At 43.0% G+C, this 17,428-nt stretch overlaps 2 protein-coding genes and 1 non-coding gene across 5 annotated transcripts in view; 1 reads left to right on the top strand and 2 right to left on the bottom strand.

Annotated features, from left to right (window-relative positions):
- The first annotated feature begins 9,000 nt into the window (after positions 1–9,000).
- Positions 9,001–10,913, top strand: gcnt3 (glucosaminyl (N-acetyl) transferase 3, mucin type). The gene has a single exon (XM_014170450.2). The coding sequence runs from the start codon at positions 9,121–9,123 to the stop codon at positions 10,444–10,446; it is 1,326 nt and encodes a 441-aa protein (XP_014025925.1). The 5' UTR covers positions 9,001–9,120; the 3' UTR covers positions 10,447–10,913.
- A 2,286-nt stretch (positions 10,914–13,199) lies between these two features.
- Positions 13,200–17,428, bottom strand: part of bnip2 (BCL2 interacting protein 2) — an 80,269-nt gene continuing 76,040 nt past the window's right edge. For all 3 annotated transcript variants that reach the window (XM_045705974.1, XM_045705975.1, XM_045705973.1), the window contains one exon: positions 13,200–15,248. In XM_045705974.1, the coding sequence (XP_045561930.1) occupies positions 15,191–15,248 (58 nt within the window). In that variant the 3' untranslated portion in view covers positions 13,200–15,190. The remainder of the gene's footprint in view (positions 15,249–17,428) is intronic.
- trnaa-ugc (transfer RNA alanine (anticodon UGC)) lies at positions 16,047–16,122 on the bottom strand. Its single transcript has one exon. It is a non-coding gene; the product is annotated as a tRNA-Ala (tRNA).

Consider the following 17,428-nt stretch of genomic DNA (forward strand, 5'->3'; position numbering starts at 1 on the left):
AAAGTGTGTGTGAGCAAGGAGGCCAACAAACCTGACTCAGTTACACCAGCTCTGTCAGGAGGAATGGGCCAAAATTCACCCAACTTATTGTGGGAAGCTTGTGGAAGGCTACCCGAAACGTTTGACCCAGGTTAAACAATTTAAATGTAATGTTACCAAATACTAATTGAGTGTATGTAAACTTCTGACCCACTGGGAATGTGATGAAAGAAATTAAAGCTGAATAATCATTCTCTCTACTATTATTCTGACATTTCACATTCTTAAAATAAAGTGGTGATCCTAACTGACCTAAAACAGGGAATTTTTACTAGGATTAAAATGTCAGGAATTGTGAAAAACTGAGTTTAAATGTATTTGGCTAAAGTGTATGTAAACTTCCGACTTCAACTGTACCTCTCCACCCATCTACGCTCCTCTCCTCTGATGCAAGAGCTGCATTCCTGGTGTTCCGTGTCAAACAAGGAAAATCCTTGTTTGGCACCATGCCAGGTAAAATAGTTTTGAAATAGTGGAGGAGTTGGACAAATAAGGATATGACTCAATGTTTGACGGTCTTTGATGTAAAGCTAGAGCAACATTACAACCTTTATTGACTGATTATTGATTACCAGGTTACAGTGAGCATACATCGTTTATTGAGGATGTCCTCCCTGACTGACGTACTTTGTAACTTCATTTCAACTCCCTCAATGAACTGGGTTTCACTAATGCATTGACATCAACGTGTGCCTGTATATTTATCTGGCAGGGGAGACATTTTCATCACAAAAGAGGTTCACCCAAGGCGAGGCTTGGCAATTACACTCTGGCAGTGCTGAATACATTAAATAAATAACAACAAAAGGACATTTACTGAAGGAAATGTGGTGCGCTTGATAGTCCTGAAGTAATTATGGACGGAAAGTAGTAGTAGTAGTGGCAGTGACAGCAGCAGTAATGGTAGAAGTAATAATGGTATTGGTATTGGTAGCAATGGTAGTGAAGTAATGGTAGTGAAAGTAGTAGTAGTAGAAGTGGTATAAGTAGTAGTAATAGTAGCAACAGCAGTGGTAGTAGTAATGGTAGTGATTGTAGTGGTAGTAATGGTGGTAGTAGTAGTAGTAGTAGTAGTAATGGTATAAGTAGTAGTAGTAGTAGTAGTAGTAGTAGTAATGGTATTAGTAGTAGTAGTAGTAGTAGTAATGGTATTAGTAGTAGTAGTAGTAGTAGTAGTAATAGTAGTAGTAGTGGTAGTATTAGTAGTAGTCGTAGTAGTAACGCTAGTGGTAGTAGAAATAGTAGTAGTAACGCTAGTGGTAGAAGGAGTAATGGTAGTGATAGTAGTGGTAGTAGTAGTAGTAGTAGTACTAGTAGCAGCAGCAGTGGTAGTAGTAGTAGTAGTAGTAGTGATAGTAGTGGTAGTAGTAGTAGTAATGGTAGCAGTAGTAATGGTAGTGATATTAGTAGCAATGGTAGTGAAGTAATTGTAGTAATAGTAGTAGTAGTAGTAGTAGTAGCAGTAATGGTAGCAGTAGTAATGGTAGTGATATTAGTAGCAATGGTAGTGAATTAATGGTAGTAATAATCGTAGTAATGATAGTAGTAGTAATAGTAGTAGTAATGGCAGAAGTAGTAATGCAAGTAGTAACATTAGTGATAGTAGTAGTAGTAATGGTAGTAGTAGTAGTAGTAGTAGTAGTAGTGACGCTAGTGGTAGTAGAAGTAGTATTAGTAGTAGTAGTAATGGTAGTACTAGTAATGGTAGTAGTAGTAGTAGTAGTAATAGTTGTAGTAGTAGTAATGGTAGTAGTAGTAGTAGTAGTAGTAGTAATGCTAGTAGTAACATTAGTGGTAGTAGTAGTAAGGGTAATAGTAGTAATAGTAATGGTAGTAGTAGTAGTAACGCTAGTGGTAGTAGTAGTAGTAGTTGTAGTAGTAGTAGTAGTAGTAGTAGTGATGCTAGTGGTAGTAGTAGTAGTATTAGTAGTAGTAGTAGTAGTTGGAATGGTAGTAGTGGTAGTAATAGTAGTAGTAATAGTATTCGTAGTAGTAGTAACATTAGTGGTAGTAGTAGTAATGGTAGTAGTAGTAACGCTAGTAGTAGTAGTAGTAACGCTAGTGGTAGTAGTCGTCGTAGTAGTAGTAGTAGTAGTAATGGTAGTAGAAGTAGTAGTAGTAACGCTAATAGTAGTAGTAGTAGTAGTAGTAGTAGTAATCGTAGTAAGAACGCTAGTGGTAGTAGTGGTAGTAGTAGTAGTGGTAGTAGTAGTAGTAGTAACGCTAGTGGTAGTAGCGGCGTAGTGTGTTACCAATTGTTTTCTTGGTGACTATGGTCCCAGCTGCCTTGAGATCATTGACAAGATCCTCCCATGTAGTTCTGGGCTGATTCCTCACCGTTCTCATGATCATTGCAACCCCACTTTTACCCCTATGTTCAGACATCATTTACCCCTATGGTCAGACATCATTTACCCCTATGGTCAGACATCATTTACCCCTATGTTCAGACATCATTTACCCCTATGGTCAGACATCATTTACCCCTATGGTCAGACATCATTTACCCCTATGTTCAGACATCATTTACCCCTATGGTCAGACATCATTTACCCATATGTTCAGACATCATTTACCCCTATGTTCAGACATCATGTACCCCTATGGTCAGTGTAATAAAGATAATCTAACGTTTTACCTAATGATATATAAGGAGGGCATTTGCACAACATGTTTCACAACAGCACACAACAAAACTCCAGAGACATATTGAGCAACCAACTGACACCAATCACGACCACACCCAGAGGACAGATGGCAGACTAAGCACTCACACAAAAATGTCAAAACATGAAAGCACCCTAGCCACACGAACTGACCACTGGTGTAAAGAACAACATTCCATGAATATCGCAAGCACCCAGACACGAATTACCAGAAATACACACACACACACACACACACTTAGGTGTGTTGGACTCCGAGGACAAAGGACACTGCCAAGGGCCAATGGGAAGTGGACACCACCTGGAGAGTGGACCGTCCCTCCACTCATCGACCAGTCAGGAGAGCGGACCTACTAGACTCAACGTCAACACACTGCACCTGGAGAGTGGACCGTCCCTCCACTCATCGACCAGTCAGGAGAGCGGACCTACTAGACTCAACGTCAACACACTGCACCTGGAGAGTGGACCGTCCCTCCACTCATCGACCAGTCAGGAGAGCGGACCTACTAGACTCAACGTCAACACACTGCACCTGGAGAGTGGACCGTCCCTCCACTCATCGACCAGTCAGGAGAGCGGACCTACTAGACTCAACGTCAACACACTGCACCTGGAGAGTGGACCGTCCCTCCACTCATCGACCAGTCAGGAGAGCGGACCTACTAGACTCAACGTCAACACACTGCACCTGGAGAGTGGACCGTCCCTCCACTCATCGACCAGTCAGGAGAGCGGACCTACTAGACTCAACGTCAACACACTGCACCTGGAGAGTGGACCGTCCCTCCACTCATCGACCAGTCAGGAGAGCGGACCTACTAGACTCAACGTCAACACACTGCACCTGGAGAGTGGACCGTCCCTCCACTCATCGACCAGTCAGGAGAGCGGACCTACTAGACTCAACGTCAACACACTGCACCTGGAGAGTGGACCGTCCCTCCACTCATCGACCAGTCAGGAGAGCGGACCTACTAGACTCAACGTCAACACACTGCACCTGGAGAGTGGACCGTCCCTCCACTCATCGACCAGTCAGGAGAGCGGACCTACTAGACTCAACGTCAACACACTGCACCTGGAGAGTGGACCGTCCCTCCACTCATCGACCAGTCAGGAGAGCGGACCTACTAGACTCAACGTCAACACACTGCACCTGGAGAGTGGACCGTCCCTCCACTCATCGACCAGTCAGGAGAGCGGACCTACTAGACTCAACGTCAACACACTGCACCTGGAGAGTGGACCGTCCCTCCACTCATCGACCAGTCAGGAGAGCGGACCTACTAGACTCAACGTCAACACACTGCACCTGGAGAGTGGACCGTCCCTCCACTCATCGACCAGTCAGGAGAGCGGACCTACTAGACTCAACGTCAACACACTGCACCTGGAGAGTGGACCGTCCCTCCACTCATCGACCAGTCAGGAGAGCGGACCTACTAGACTCAACGTCAACACACTGTCATTTCATTGTATAAATTGGATGTACACTATGTTTCGGGGCTCTCTTCTGCTAGTTCCCTATGAGCTAAACGAAGGAGTCCGTGCACGCTCAGCCAAATATCTTTGTCTCATAATAAACTGCCTTACTATAAACTGAATCCACCTGGTACAGCGTCTTGACTTGGTCTCCTTCTCAAGTAATTGATCATCAACATCAGACATCATTTACCCCTATGGTCAGACATCATTTACCCCTATGTTCAGACATCATTTACCCCTATGTTCAGACATCATTTACCCCTATGTTCAGACATCATTTACCCCTATGTTCAGACATCATTTACCCCTATGGTCAGACATCATTTACCCCTATGTTCAGACATCATTTACCCCTATGTTCAGACATCATTTACCCCTATGTTCAGACATCATTTACCCCTATGTTCAGACATCATTTACCCCTATGGTCAGACATCATTTACCCCTATGTTCAGACATCATTTACCCCTATGTTCAGACATCGTTTACCCCTATGGTCAGACATCATTTACCCCTATGTTCAGACATCATTTACCCCTATGGTCAGACATCATTTACCCCTATGTTCAGACATCATTTACCCCTATGGTCAGACATCATTTACCCCTATGTTCAGACATCATTTCAAACCATGTGGATTAAGTTAAAATAACAAATGCAGTCTTCACCAACCTGTCAATCCTGTTTGACTGGTTGATCTCCAAAGCATTTAGATTCGATTTCCAAACATTTCTGTTTTGTCTCACACTGTTGCTGGTAGATGCACCCGATTCAGCTGCCCTGCGTGCCGGGTAGGCAAATTGTTGTCCGTGTTTGAACCATTTCATGTGTCTGAAGGTTCTAACTCTGCCTTTTCGGCGAGCCCAGCAAATCACGTGCACTATAGGCCTAACCCTGGCCAACCGGGTAGATCAGATGGCCATGTCTGCAGTAACATAGCAGCTATAAAAGAAAGATACAGCAAAGTTGATGCTGTGAGATTTCAGAACGTTTAAAACCATGACAACAGAGAGACTGTCAACGATTACAGCCAAGAGATGCTGTGAGATTTCAGAACGTTTAAAACCATGACAACAGAGAGAGACTGTCAACGAATACAGCCAAGAGATGCTGGTTTTGTGTTTTTCTTACTCAGCACTGTCAACACTTTTATAAGCCATAAAATGTGCATTCTTCCTACTTCCACTCACGCTACAACCAGCACTGCAGCTGTAGTGAATGAGTAGGAAAATGAATGGCTTGCATTGTTGTTATTAGCAGCATGGGTCTTTTTTAATATCAAGGAATATTTCTCTGCTCATAGGAACATGAAAAAGATGAATTTGTGCATGAGGAGACTCGAGTTTTGCCATCAGCTGGAAGACAGTGTCCCTTTTTGGTCAGTGTCAGTGGAGGAAAGGGAGAGCGAAGGGACATTGAGAGACGGACCCTCAGTCTGCCGCTCTCTCCCTCCGCTGAGACTGGCCATCAGATGCAGGCACCATCAGCCCATTCCAATAAAAAGCTAAATAAATACTGCTCAAAAAAATAAAGGGAACACTTAAACAACACAATGTAACTCCAAGTCAATCACACTTCTGTGAAATCAAACTGTCCACTTAGGAAGCAACACTGATTGACAATACATTTCACATGCTGTTGTGCAAATGGAATAGACAACAGGTGGAAATGATAGGCAATTAGCAAGACACCCCCAATAAAGGAGTGGTTCTGTAGGTGGGGACCACAGACCACTTCTCAGTTCCTATGCTTCCTGGCTGATGTTTTGGTCACTTTTGAATGCTGGCGGTGATTTCACTCTAGTGGTAGCATGAGACGGAGTCTACAACCCACACAACTGGCTCAGGTAGTGCAGCTCATCCAGGATGGCACATCAATGCGAGCTGTGGCAAGAAGGTTTGCTGTGTCTGTCAGCGTAGTGTCCAGAGCATGGAGGCGCTACCAGGAGACAGGCCAGTACATCAGGAGACGTGGAGGAGGCCGTAGGAGGGCAACAACCCAGCAGCAGGACCGCTACCTCCGCCTTTGTGCAAGGAGGAGCAGGAGGGGCACTGCCAGAGTCCTGCAAAATGACCTCCAGCAGGCCACAAATGTGCATGTGTCTGCTCAAACGGTCAGAAACAGACTCCATGAGGGTGGTATGAGGGCCCGATGTCCACAGGTGGGGGTTGTGCTTACAGCCCAACACCGTGCAGGACGTTTGGCATTTGCCAGAGAACACCAAGATTGGCAAATTCGCCACTGGTGCCCTGTGCTCTTCACAGATGAAAGCAGGTTCACACTGAGCACATGTGACAGAGTCTGGAGACGCCATGGAGAACGTTCTGCTGCCTGCAACATCCTCCAGCATGACCGGTTTGGCGGTGGGTCAGTCATGGTGTGGGGTGGCATTTCTTTGGGGGGCCGCACAGCCCTCCATGTGCTCGCCAGAGGTAGCCTGACTGCCATTAGGTACCGAGATGAGATCCTCAGACCCCTTGTGAGACCATATGCTGGTGCGGTTGGCCCTGGGTTCCTCCTAATGCAAGACAATGCTAGACCTCATGTGGCTGGAGTGTGTCAGCAGTTCCTGCAAGAGGAGGGCATTGATGCTATGGACTGGCCCGCCCGTTCCCCAGACCTGAATCCAATCGAGCACATCTGGACATCATGTCTCGCTCCATCCACCAACGCCACGTTGCACCACAGACTGTCCAGGAGTTGGCGGATGCTTTAGTCCAGGTCTGGGAGGAGATCCCTCAGGAGACCATCCGCCACCTCATCAGGAGCATGCCCAGGCGTTGTAGGGAGGTCATACAGGCACGTGGAGGCCACACACACTACTGAGCCTCATTTTGACTTGTTTTAAGGACATTACATCAAAGTTGGATCAGCCTGTAGTGAGGTTTTCCACTTTAATTTTGAGTGTGACTCCAAATCCAGACCTCCATGGGTTGATAAATTGGATTTCCATTGATTATTTTTGTGTGATTTTGTTGTCAGCACATTCAACTATGTAAAGAAAAAAGTATTTAATAAGATTATTTCATTCACTCAGATCTAGGACGTGTTATTTTAGTGTTCCCTTTATTTTTTTGAGCAGTGTATAAATGTGTGCCTCACCAGTACTACAACAACGGATCTATTACTGGTGTGATCATAAAGCCTACCTCACATTTCTATTTACAGAATTTAAAAAAAATGGTCCGATCGGGTGTCTTATTAAACACGCCACTGATCTGGTGTCTTATTAAACACGCCACTGATCTGGTGTCTTATTAAACACGCCACTGATCGGGTGTCTTATTAAACACGCCACTGATCTGGTGTCTTATTAAACACGCCACTGATCTGGTGTCTTATTAAACACGCCACTGATCTGGTGTCTTATTAAACACGCCACTGATCGGGTGTCTTATTAAACACGCCACTGATCGGGTGTCTTATTAAACACGCCACTGATCTGGTGTCTTATTAAACACGCCACTGATCTGGTGTCTTATTAAACACGCCACTGATCTGGTGTCTTATTAAACACGCCACTGATCTGGTGTCTTATTAAACACGCCACTGATCTGGTGTCTTATTAAACACGCCACTGATCTGGTGTCTTATTAAACACGCCACTGATCTGGTGTCTTATTAAACACGCCACTGATCTGGTGTCTTATTAAACACGCCAGACAACTGTGCCACAGTCAATCATTGTTATTTACTCTGCTGCTGCTCATGGAAATATTCTCCCCTCTCGCGTTTATATACATTACACGTTTATATATGTTACATGTTTATATTATATGTTTATATATGTTACATGTTTATATTATGTGTTTATATGTTTTTATTATATGTTTATATATGTTACGTGTTTATTATATGTTTGTGTTTATATTATATGTTTATGTTATGTTTTTATTATATGTTTATATAATATCTTTATATATGCTACATGTTTATTATATGTTTATGTGTTTATATTATATGTTTATGTTATGTTTTTATTATATGTTTATATAATATCTTTATATATGCTACATGTTTATTATATGTTTATGTGTTTATATTATATGTTTATATTATACGTTTATATTATATGTTTATATATGCTACATGTTTATGTATGTTCATTATATGTTTATATAATATCTTTATATATGCTACATGTTTATTATATGTTTATGTGTTTATATTATATCTTTATATATGCTACATGTTTATTATATGTTTATGTGTTTATATTATATGTTTGTGTTTATATTATATCTTTATATATGCTACATGTTTATTATATGTTTATGTGTTTATATTATATCTTTATATATGCTACATGTTTATTATATGTTTATGTGTTTATATTATATCTTGATATATGCTACATGTTTATTATATGTTTATATGTTTATATAATATCTTTATATATGCTACATATTTATTATATGTTTATGTGTTTATATTATATGTTTATATGTTTATATTATATCTTTATATATGCTACATGTTTATTATATGTTTATGTGTTTATATAATATCTTTATATATGCTACATGTTTTATGCACAACCTATTTTTCACTGTTTCTAAACAGGTTCCAGAGAGAAAGTTCATATTTCTTCTCGTTCTAGTTTATAGTTTCAGTATGAATGTGCAATTAACGTGTCACGACGCAGATGAGGAAACTATCCACATACAGGTGCCACACGTTGAGCCACTCCCCGTGGATACAGTAAGTTTCTACCAACTCGTGTACGCACACAGCCATAGACCATGCCCACTAAAGTAAATGATTACACCTCCCCTTTTAAACTGAGGTGTGAGAGATGTGTCATTTACTTGAGCTGAGGTCGAAGTGAGACACATTCAGTTGAGCAGCAGTCTTAGGTCTCCATTGATACTAATATCAGATAAAGAATACTAACAAGACATCATAGAAAGAGAATACCTGACTAGTAATGGCTGCAGTTTCCTTATGCAGATCTCAGAGAGTGTTCAAGAACTTGTCTCTGATCCTACTGAGTGGATCAGTCTCTCTGCTCCTGTGGATGACTCTCAGACGCCCGCCGGGCTCAGACAGGAGTCCTCTCCGCTCTCCGGACCTCCTCCCCTCGGACTACGCTGCCGACCTGCCGGCCTGCTCAGCCATCATCCGAGGAGACATGGAGGGTCTGGAGAGTGAGCAGCTCAGCCTCCTGCTGAAGACCATGAAGAAGCAACAGCTGCTGTCAGAGGAGTTCTACCACAATGTAACTCAGGACTGTCAGAGGTACATTGCAGACAGAGGGTTCGTCACCGTTCCTCTGAGCCAGGAGGAAACGGACTTCCCCATCGCTTACTCCATGGTCATCCACGAGAAGATTGAGATGTTCGAGAGGCTCCTGCGTGCTTTGTACACTCCGCAGAACGTCTACTGCGTCCACGTCGACCAGAAATCATCCGAGGACTTCAGGAGTGCAGTGAGAGCTATTGCTTCCTGCTTACCCAATGTGTTTGTGGCCAGTAAGACAGAGAGCGTGATCTACGCCTCCTGGTCCAGAGTGCAGGCTGACCTGAACTGCATGGAGGACCTGCTAAAGTCACCTGTCCAGTGGAGATACCTTCTCAACACCTGTGGAACCGACTTCCCCATTAAGACCAACGCTGAGATGGTCCAGGCCCTCAAGCTGCTGAACGGGAAGAACAGCATGGAGTCAGAGGTCACCAACGGCTACAAGAAGGGCAGATGGCAGTTCCACCACAACGTCACCGACACCGTGGTCAGGACAGAGGTTAAGAAGACCCCTCCACCAATCAACACCCCCATGTTCTCTGGCAACGCCTACTTCGTGGCGTCCAGGGCCTTCGTCCGTCACGTGACGGAGAGTCAGGAGGTCCGAGTTCTGCTGGAGTGGGAGAAGGACACCTATAGTCCTGATGAACACCTGTGGGCGACTCTGCAGCGGATGCCCTCTGTCCCAGGCTCCAACCCCCACAACAGTAAGTACGAACAGTCTGATATGAACTCCATGGCTAGGGTAGTGAGGTGGAGCTACCTGGCTGGGGATGTGAGGAGCGGAGCCCCCTACCCACACTGCTCCGGGACCTACAGGAGAGCTGTGTGTGTCTATGGAGCTGGAGACCTTCAGTGGCTCCTAAACCAACACCACCTCATCGCTAACAAGTTTGACCCCGAGGTGGATGATGTGGCAATTAGATGTCTGGAGTCATACCTGCGCTTCAAAGCAACACACCGTGTATCATTAAAGACAGTGGAATCTGGGAGTTTCGTACCAAAACTATGAAAGGTTGTAAATACAATAGTGTAGCTGTTTTTAACCCTTAAACTCTATTCTCAAACAGCTAGAGCGTGTTTTATTTCTGATGTTACTGTATATTTCTGATGTTACTGTAAGAGGGTTGTAAATAAAATAATGTATTTTTTTTTTTTAATGTTGGGGTTGCCATGTATATTCCAGACATACACCCTCCTGTAGTCTTTATTTAGTACCCCATCTAGTCCAATGACTATCTTCACTGAACACATCAATTCTGTAACAGTTATACCATCGTTATTACAGTTCTACATGTAGTCATCAATGCCGGGCTAGAAAGTTCTATAACACTATATATATACATACTGTGTGTATGAGGGCACGACAAAACCAAGTCTAAAGATGCATCTCAACAGCTTCTACCCCCAAGCCATCAGACTGCTGAACAGCTTCTACCCCCAAGCCATCAGACTGCTGAACAGCTTCTACCCCCAAGCCATCAGACTGCTGAACAGCTTCTACCCCCAGCCATCAGACTGCTGAACAGCTTCTACCCCCAAGCCATCAGACTGCTGAACAGCTTCTACCCCCAAGCCATCAGACTGCTGAACAGCTTCTACCCCCAAGCCATCAGACTGCTGAACAGCTTCTACCCCCAAGCCATCAGACTGCTGAACAGCTTCTACCCCCAAGCCATCAGACTGCTGAACAGCTTCTACCCCCAAGCCATCAGACTGCTGAACAGCTTCTACCCCCAAGCCATCAGACTGCTGAACAGCTTCTACCCCCAAGCCATCAGACTGCTGAACAGCTTCTACCCCCAAGCCATCAGACTGCTGAACAGCTTCTACCCCCAAGCCATCAGACTGCTGAACAGCTTCTACCCCCAAGCCATCAGACTGCTGAACAGCTTCTATCCCCAAGCCATCAGACTGCTGAACAGCTTCTATCCCCAAGCCATCAGACTGCTGAACAGCTTCTATCCCCAAGCCATCAGACTGCTGAACAGCTTCTACCCCCAAGCCATCAGACTGCTGAACAGCTTCTACCCCCAAGCCATCAGACTGCTGAACAGCTTCTACCCCCAAGCCATCAGACTGCTGAACAGCTTCTACCCCCAAGCCACCAGACTGCTGAACAGCTTCTACCCCCAAGCCATCAGACTGCTGAACAGCTTCTACCCCCAAGCCACCAGACTGCTGAACAGCTTCTACCCCCAAGCCATCAGACTGCTGAACAGCTTCTACCCCCAAGTCATCAGACTGCTGAACAGCTAATCAAATGGCTACCCAGACTATATGCATTGCCCCCCCCCCTACGCTGCTGCTACTCTGTTATCTTTGCATATAGTCACTTTAATAACTCTACCTACATGTACATATTACCTTGACTAACCGGTTCCCCCTGTATATATCCCCGCTATTGTTATTTTACTGCTGCTCTTTAATTATGTTTTATTTATTTTTATTTTTATTAAAACCTGCATTGTTGGTTAAGGGCTTGTAAGTAAGCAAGCATTTCACTGCAAGGTCTACACCTGTTGTATTCGGCGCATGTGACAAATAAAAGCTGATTTATGTATTTTATATACACACACACACACTGAACTATAAACAATATAAAGGCATCATGCAACAATTTTAATAATTTTACTGAGGTACAGTTCATAGAAGGAAATCAGTCAATTGAAATCTCTAGGTTTCTTCCTAGGTTTTGGCCTTTCTATGGAGTTTTTCCTAGCCACCCCTCATAGCCTGGTTCCTCTCTAGGTTTCTTCCTAGGTTCTGGCCTTTCTAGGGAGTTTTTCCTAGCCACCGTGCTTCTACACCTGCATTGCTTGCTGTTTGGGGTTTTAGGCTGGGTTTCTGTACAGCACTTTGTGATATCAGCTGATGTAAGAAGGGCTTTATAAATACATTTGATTTGATCAACTCATTAAACCCTAACCTATGGGTGCCCATCCAATCAGAATGAGTTTTTCCACACAACAGGGCTTTATTACAGACAGAAATGGTCCTCAGCTTTCTAGCAGGTTAAGAAACCCGAGGTGGGCTGGTATGGTTATATGTGGCCTGTTGTTGTGAGGTCTGTTGGACCTACTGCCAAATTCTCTTAACGCGACATTGGGCTTATTGTAGAGAGAAGAACATTCAGTTTTCTGGCAGCAGCTCTGGTGAACATTCCTGCAGTCTACATGCCAATTGCACTGCTCCTTCAAAACGTGAGACATCTGTGGCATTGTGTTGTGTGACAAAACAGCATATTTTAGAGTGACCTTTTATTGTCCCCCAGCTGTTAAATAAGATTTGTGATGTGCCACATCTGTCAGGTGGATGGATGACCTTTTGTTCCAGTAGATTTACATATAGACGGAACAGAAATCTGCCATTCAGCGTGCGCCTTTTATCCAAAGCGGCTTACAGTCAGAAATGTTGTAACTTACTGGTTTAGAAGCATCTCATCTTCTCTGTGTTTTAATTAAAGCCGCTCTAATGTAAAACAGTATCTTCAGTAACACCAAGTTATTAAGGAAGCGTTTTCCATTTGACTCCTCATTTAAGAGGAGTTTTTTGTTGTTGTAACCATGACATTTTTACTGTAGAATACCTAGGACATGATTGTAACTAATTTGAGTTAAACATGAAAATAAACCCAGTCTTACCATGTAATGTATTGTTAGTATATCATGTATTAACAATATGTTTTGTATGCCAACTACTGTCGCAAGTATGTGTGTTCTTCTGTTGTACTTGAAAATCTTTCCTAATGAATAAAAAGACACATTTGGGGTTTTTGGACATTTACTTTAGAGAAATAATGTACAAGATCGTCCCCTCCAAAAACACTTGGCATAAACCAACATCCTGATTGATGGTAAGACTAGTATCACATTCCAGCCTCAACCAACATCTCTTTCGGTTCTCTGTTTTCACAACATATACCTTGTCATCGCTACAGACAGAATCTGGTCCTTCCAGACAGACCACAGTAACTTTATCATGTAGGATTCTTTCTAAGACATTAGCAGTAAACCGTTTCCAGGTGATGCAAAACCTGCAGTAAACCGTTTCCAGGTGCTGTGAAACCTGCTCTATTTAACATCACTCTGTGGGGGGTCATGTGACCTAAAATAAGGATCAAATCAAAAAAACCATAAAAATATATTAATCTTTGTCCTTTCTCACCTGTTGAATATAAATATATATTTAAATGTAATGAAGAACAAGCATCAACCCTCAGTAACAGAGTGCCTTAAATACATTGCAGAAACAACAGTAACTATGACATCAACATCTCTATGTTTGGCTTGATACATAAAAGGTTACAGATTGACCAGAGACAGCAGGAGGTTACAGAGCACGGTGGAGAGATTGACCAGAGAGAGAGGGTGGTCAACAATGAGAACGGGAGAGTTAGATGGTTGTAACAATGGGAGAGTTAGATGGTTGTAACAATGGGAGAGGGAGAGTTAGATGGTTGTAACAATGGGAGAGGGAGATGGTTGTAACAATGGGAGAGGGAGATGGTTGTAACAATGGGAGAGTTAGATGGTTGTAACAATGGGAGAGTTAGATGGTTGTAACAATGGGAGAGTTAGATGGTTGTAACAATGGGAGAGTTAGATGGTTGTAACAATGGGAGAGGGAGAGTTAGATGGTTGTAACAATGGGAGAGTTAGATGGTTGTAACAACGGGAGAGTTAGATGGTTGTAACAACGGGAGAGTTAGATGGTTGTAACAATGGGAGAGTTAGATGGTTGTAACAATGGGAGAGTTAGATGGTTGTAACAATGGGAGAGTTAGATGGTTGTAACAATGGGAGAGTTAGATGGTTGTAACAATGGGAGAGTTAGATGGTTGTAACAATGGGAGAGTTAGATGGTTGTAACAATGGGAGAGTTAGATGGTTGTAACAATGGGAGAGTTAGATGGTTGTAACAATGGGAGAGTTAGATGGTTGTAACAATGGGAGAGTTAGATGGTTGTAACAATGGGAGAGTTAGATGGTTGTAACAATGGGAGAGTTAGATGGTTGTAACAATGGGAGAGTTAGATGGTTGTAACAATGGGAGAGGGAGAGTTAGATGGTTGTAACAATGGGAGAGTTAGATGGTTGTAACAATGGGAGAGTTAGATGGTTGTAACAATGGGAGAGGGAGAGTTAGATGGTTGTAACAATGGGAGAGTTAGATGGTTGTAACAATGGGAGAGTTAGATGGTTGTAACAATGGGAGAGTTAGATGGTTGTAACAATGGGAGAGTTAGATGGTTGTAACAACGGGAGAGTTAGATGGTTGTAACAATGGGAGAGTTAGATGGTTGTAACAACGGGAGAGTTAGATGGTTGTAACAACGGGAGAGTTAGATGGTTGTAACAACGGGAGAGTTAGATGGTTGTAACAATGGGAGAGTTAGATGGTTGTAACAATGGGAGAGTTAGATGGTTGTAACAATGGGAGAGTTAGATGGTTGTAACAATGGGAGAGTTAGATGGTTGTAACAATGGGAGAGTTAGATGGTTGTAACAATGGGAGAGTTAGATGGTTGTAACAATGGGAAAGGGAGAGTTAGATGGTTGTAACAATGGGAGAGGGAGAATTGTCTCAGAAAGGTACTCATCTTCTCCTGCACCTGGGCTAGCTCTCTAAGTCTCTCCAGTTGCAATACACATTATCAACAGTAAAGGCAGATCAGCTGTGGGTCTGAACATTCGTCATCGGTCTGGAGCTGTGCAGAGCAGACAGAGCAGAGCTAGCAAGCCGTCCAGGTAGTCTTACTCTGTCTCTGGCATGGCTGCCATTTCCACTCTGACGGGTTTCTCCTGGTCGAGCCTGTGGAGAGAGAATAATGGTCAGAGCTCTGGGACTGGAAGCAAACCCCTAAGTCACCTCCACTATACTAAGATGTAGAACACCGTCAGGACTGGAAGCAAACCCCAACTACCTCCACTATACTAAGATGTAAAACACCGTCAGGACTGGAACCAAACCCCTAAGTCACCTCCACTATACTAAGATGTAGAACACCGTCAGGACTGGAACCAAACCAACCACCTCCACTATACTAAGATGTAGAACACCGTCAGGACTGGAACCAAACCCCAACCGACCTCCACTATATTAAAACCTGTTAGCGATAGGGGGCAGTATTTTCACGGCCGGATAAAAAACGTACCCGATTTAATCTGGTTACTACTCCTGCCCAGAAACTAGAATATGCATATAATTAGTCGATTTGGATAGAAAACACTAAAGTTTCTAAAACTGTTTTAATGGTGTCTGTGAGTATAACAGAACTCTTATGGCAGGCCAAAACCTGAGAAGATTCTATACAGGAAGTGCCCTGTCTGACCATTTCTTGTCCTTCTGTAGCCTCTCTATCAAAAATACAGCATCTCTGCTGTAACGTGACATTTTCTAAGGCTTCCATTGGCTCTCAGAAGGCGCCAGAAAGTGGAATAACGTCTCTCCAGTCTCTGGGCGAAAAAAAGCAGGAGTTTTTGTGAGTGGTCAGGCTGAGAACACTGACACATTTTTTACATTTACATTTTAGTCATTTAGCAGACGCTCTTATCCAGAGCGACTTACAGTAGTGAATGCATACATTTCATACATTTTTTTCCCTGTGCTTGCCCCCCGTGGGAATCGAACCCACAACCCTGGCGTTGCAAACACCATGCTCTACCAACTGAGCTACAGGGAAGGCTGCAGGGGACACTGCAGTGCGCGTCGACGAGAGGACTCCATGTTTTTCTTTCAGTCTATGAATGAATATAACGTCGCCCGGTTGGAATATTATCGCTATTTTACGAGAAAAATCGCATAAAAATTGATTTTAAACAGCGTTTGACATGCTTCGAAGTACGGTAATGGAATATTTTGAATTTTTTTGTCACGAAATGCGCCCGCGCGTCACCCTTCGGATAGGGACCTCAACGCACGAACAAAACAGAGCTATTTCAATATAACTATGGATTATTTCGAACCAAAACAACATTTGTTGTTGAAGTAGAAGTCCTGGGAGTGCATTCTGACGAAGAACAGCAAAGGTAATCCAATTTTTCTTATAGTAAATCTAAGTTTGGTGAGGTGGGTGTAAAATTAGCTAGCCGTGATGGCCGGGCTATCTACTCAGAATATTGCAAAATGTGCTTTCGCCGAAAAGCTATTTTAAAATCGGACACCGCGATTGCATAAAGGAGTTCTGTATCTATAATTCTTAAAATAATTATGTATTTTGTGAACGTTAATCGTGAGTAATTAAGTAAATTCACCGGAAGTTTATTAACTTGATTGAACAAAACATGCATGTATTGTATAACATAATGTCCTAGGAGTGTCATCTGATGAAGATCATCAAAGGTTAGTGCTGTATTTAGCTGTGGTTTTGTTTTTTGTGACATATATGCTTGCTTGGAAAATGGCTGTGAGATTATTTTTGGCAGGGTACTCTCCTGACAATCTAATGTTTTGCTTTCGCTGTAAAGCATTTTTGAAATCGGACAGTGTGGTTAGATTAACGAGAGTCTTGTCTTTAAAATGGTGTGAAATAGTTATATGTTTGAGAAATTGAAGTTATAGCATTTATGAGGTATTTATATTTCGTGCCACGCGATTCCACTGGCTGTTGACTAGGTGTAGCCCAGGGAGGTTAATTCAGTCTGGTATAGAGATATACAACACAGACCTAGTCTTTAAAGCAGTGTGGTATAGATATATACTACATAGACCTACTCTTTAATGCAGTCTGGTATAGAGATATACAACACAGACCTACTCTTTAATGCAGTCTGGTATAGATATATACAACATAGACCTACTCTTTAATGCAGTCTGGTATAGAGATATACTACACAGACCACCTCTTTAATGCAGTCTGGTATAGAGATATACAACATAGACCTACTCTTTAATGCAGTCTGGTATAGAGATATACAACACAGACCTACTCTTTAATGCAGTCTGGTATAGAGATATACAACACAGACCTACTCTTTAATGCAGTCTGGTAT

This window comes from Salmo salar, chromosome ssa23 (genome assembly GCF_905237065.1).
Source record: "Salmo salar chromosome ssa23, Ssal_v3.1, whole genome shotgun sequence".
Lineage (NCBI taxonomy): Eukaryota > Metazoa > Chordata > Actinopteri > Salmoniformes > Salmonidae > Salmo > Salmo salar.